This window comes from Austrofundulus limnaeus, unplaced genomic scaffold (genome assembly GCF_001266775.1).
Source record: "Austrofundulus limnaeus strain Quisiro unplaced genomic scaffold, Austrofundulus_limnaeus-1.0 Scaffold421, whole genome shotgun sequence".
Lineage (NCBI taxonomy): Eukaryota > Metazoa > Chordata > Actinopteri > Cyprinodontiformes > Rivulidae > Austrofundulus > Austrofundulus limnaeus.
The window spans coordinates 456524-458091 of record NW_013952823.1 but is presented as its reverse complement, the minus strand read 5'-3'; the positions used below and the strand labels follow the sequence as shown (position 1 = coordinate 458091).

General features: G+C 43.7%; 1 protein-coding gene across 1 annotated transcript in view; it reads right to left on the bottom strand.

Annotated features, from left to right (window-relative positions):
• Positions 1–1568, bottom strand: part of hspg2 (heparan sulfate proteoglycan 2) — a gene marked incomplete in the record, with an annotated part of 235200 nt that overhangs the window by 17281 nt on the left and 216351 nt on the right. Inside the window, 2 exon segments of the mRNA XM_014024404.1 lie at positions 292–463; positions 551–795. Of these exon segments, the coding sequence (XP_013879858.1) occupies positions 292–463; positions 551–795 (417 nt within the window).

The window sequence follows — 1568 nt, the reverse complement described above, 5'->3', positions numbered from 1 at the left end:
GGCCAAGCGCACACCCCCAGCCAACCACCAGCCAGACCCCGGCAGCCACCCCAGCCAGTGGGCTAACCATGGCAACCAGGGGCCACAATCCGAGAGCCTGAACAACCCCGGGGAAGACAGACCGACAGCCACAGCCACCGGCACCCTTCCAGGACCCCGAATCCATCCGCAGCCAAGGACCCCACCAGACGGTCCGGCCCTAACTGAACCCCCACCCCAATGGCCATCACAGAGYGGGGTAGGAACATCCTGGGAACATCCTGAGAAGATCTGAGAAATAGAAGAACTAACCTTCAAATCCATCCTTACAGAGGCACTGGTACTCATACTCAGCACTTGACATGCATTCGCCCCCATTCAGGCAGGGCCGGCGGTCACACGGACTGATGTCTACACATGTGTCAATTGATTTACTCTCCACAAAGCTGTAGGACAAATCCAGCTTCTTGTTGTTGATGGAAACCTGCAGAAGAGGTGAAGAGAAATTTGAGATTTGTAGGAAAATATCCATTTACTTTTCTTTTGTTCCTTCGGTGCAGAGAACTGTCACCTCTCCTATGCAGCCCTCAAACATTTTGCTGACGTTGGCAGGTTTCGGCAGAATATCCACGTTGGGAACTCCTCCCAGGTACATAAGGGTGTGGATGTTTAGGCCCTGGGATTTTCCTGGGGATGTTCTCCTCTCCACTGGGCCCAGGTCCACCCTGAGGTGGCCGGCCCGTTTGTTCCGCTCAGCCACAACTCTGTGCCACTGACCCAGGGACACTGGCTGAGGACTGAGAAGAACTGCCTGTCCTTAAATACACAAAAGGTACAAATGAAAATGAGGAGGATTGTTCACCTTAAATTAAAACAAAAACAACAACACAGAAGATTTACTGAGATAAAACAATCCTTAAGGTTTATACACAGTGATGTGCATTTTTCATGATTTGATCCTCCTTCAACATACAAAAAATGCATCAAAACACACTGATCAGTGATAGTGTGCCATGACTTTTAACAGTTTTAATTTTATGAGTTATAAAGTTTAATTTTGTATAAACTTTATAACATTTTGCAAAAACACAATTTTTTTTTTCTATTTCCACAAATTTTTCACTTTCTTTTCATTTTTTACTTTAAACTACAGGTGTTTGGTCTTCTCCCACACCCAGCTCACTGTTACAGGAGCCATGGTTTTCTCTCAAACACACATCTAAACTTTCCTCAACTTCTACAACTCCTGGCAAAAAGTATGGAATCAGCAGTCTTGGATGAGCACTCATTCAGACATTTCATTCTATAAAACAAACTCAGATCAAAAGCATGATACAATAATAATAAGGTCATTCCAAAGTGGAATGACCTTATTATTGTTGGTTTTCAGGAACACTTTCAGGAACACTCAAAGAAATGAAGAGAAAACATTGTGGAAGTCAGTTAATATTACTTTTATTGACCAAGCACAGGGGAGAGAATATGGAGTCACTCAATTCTTAGGAAAAAAGTATGGAATCACTAGTCTTGGATGAGCACTTTTATTCAGACATTTCATTCTGTAAAACAAACTCAGATCAAAAACATGA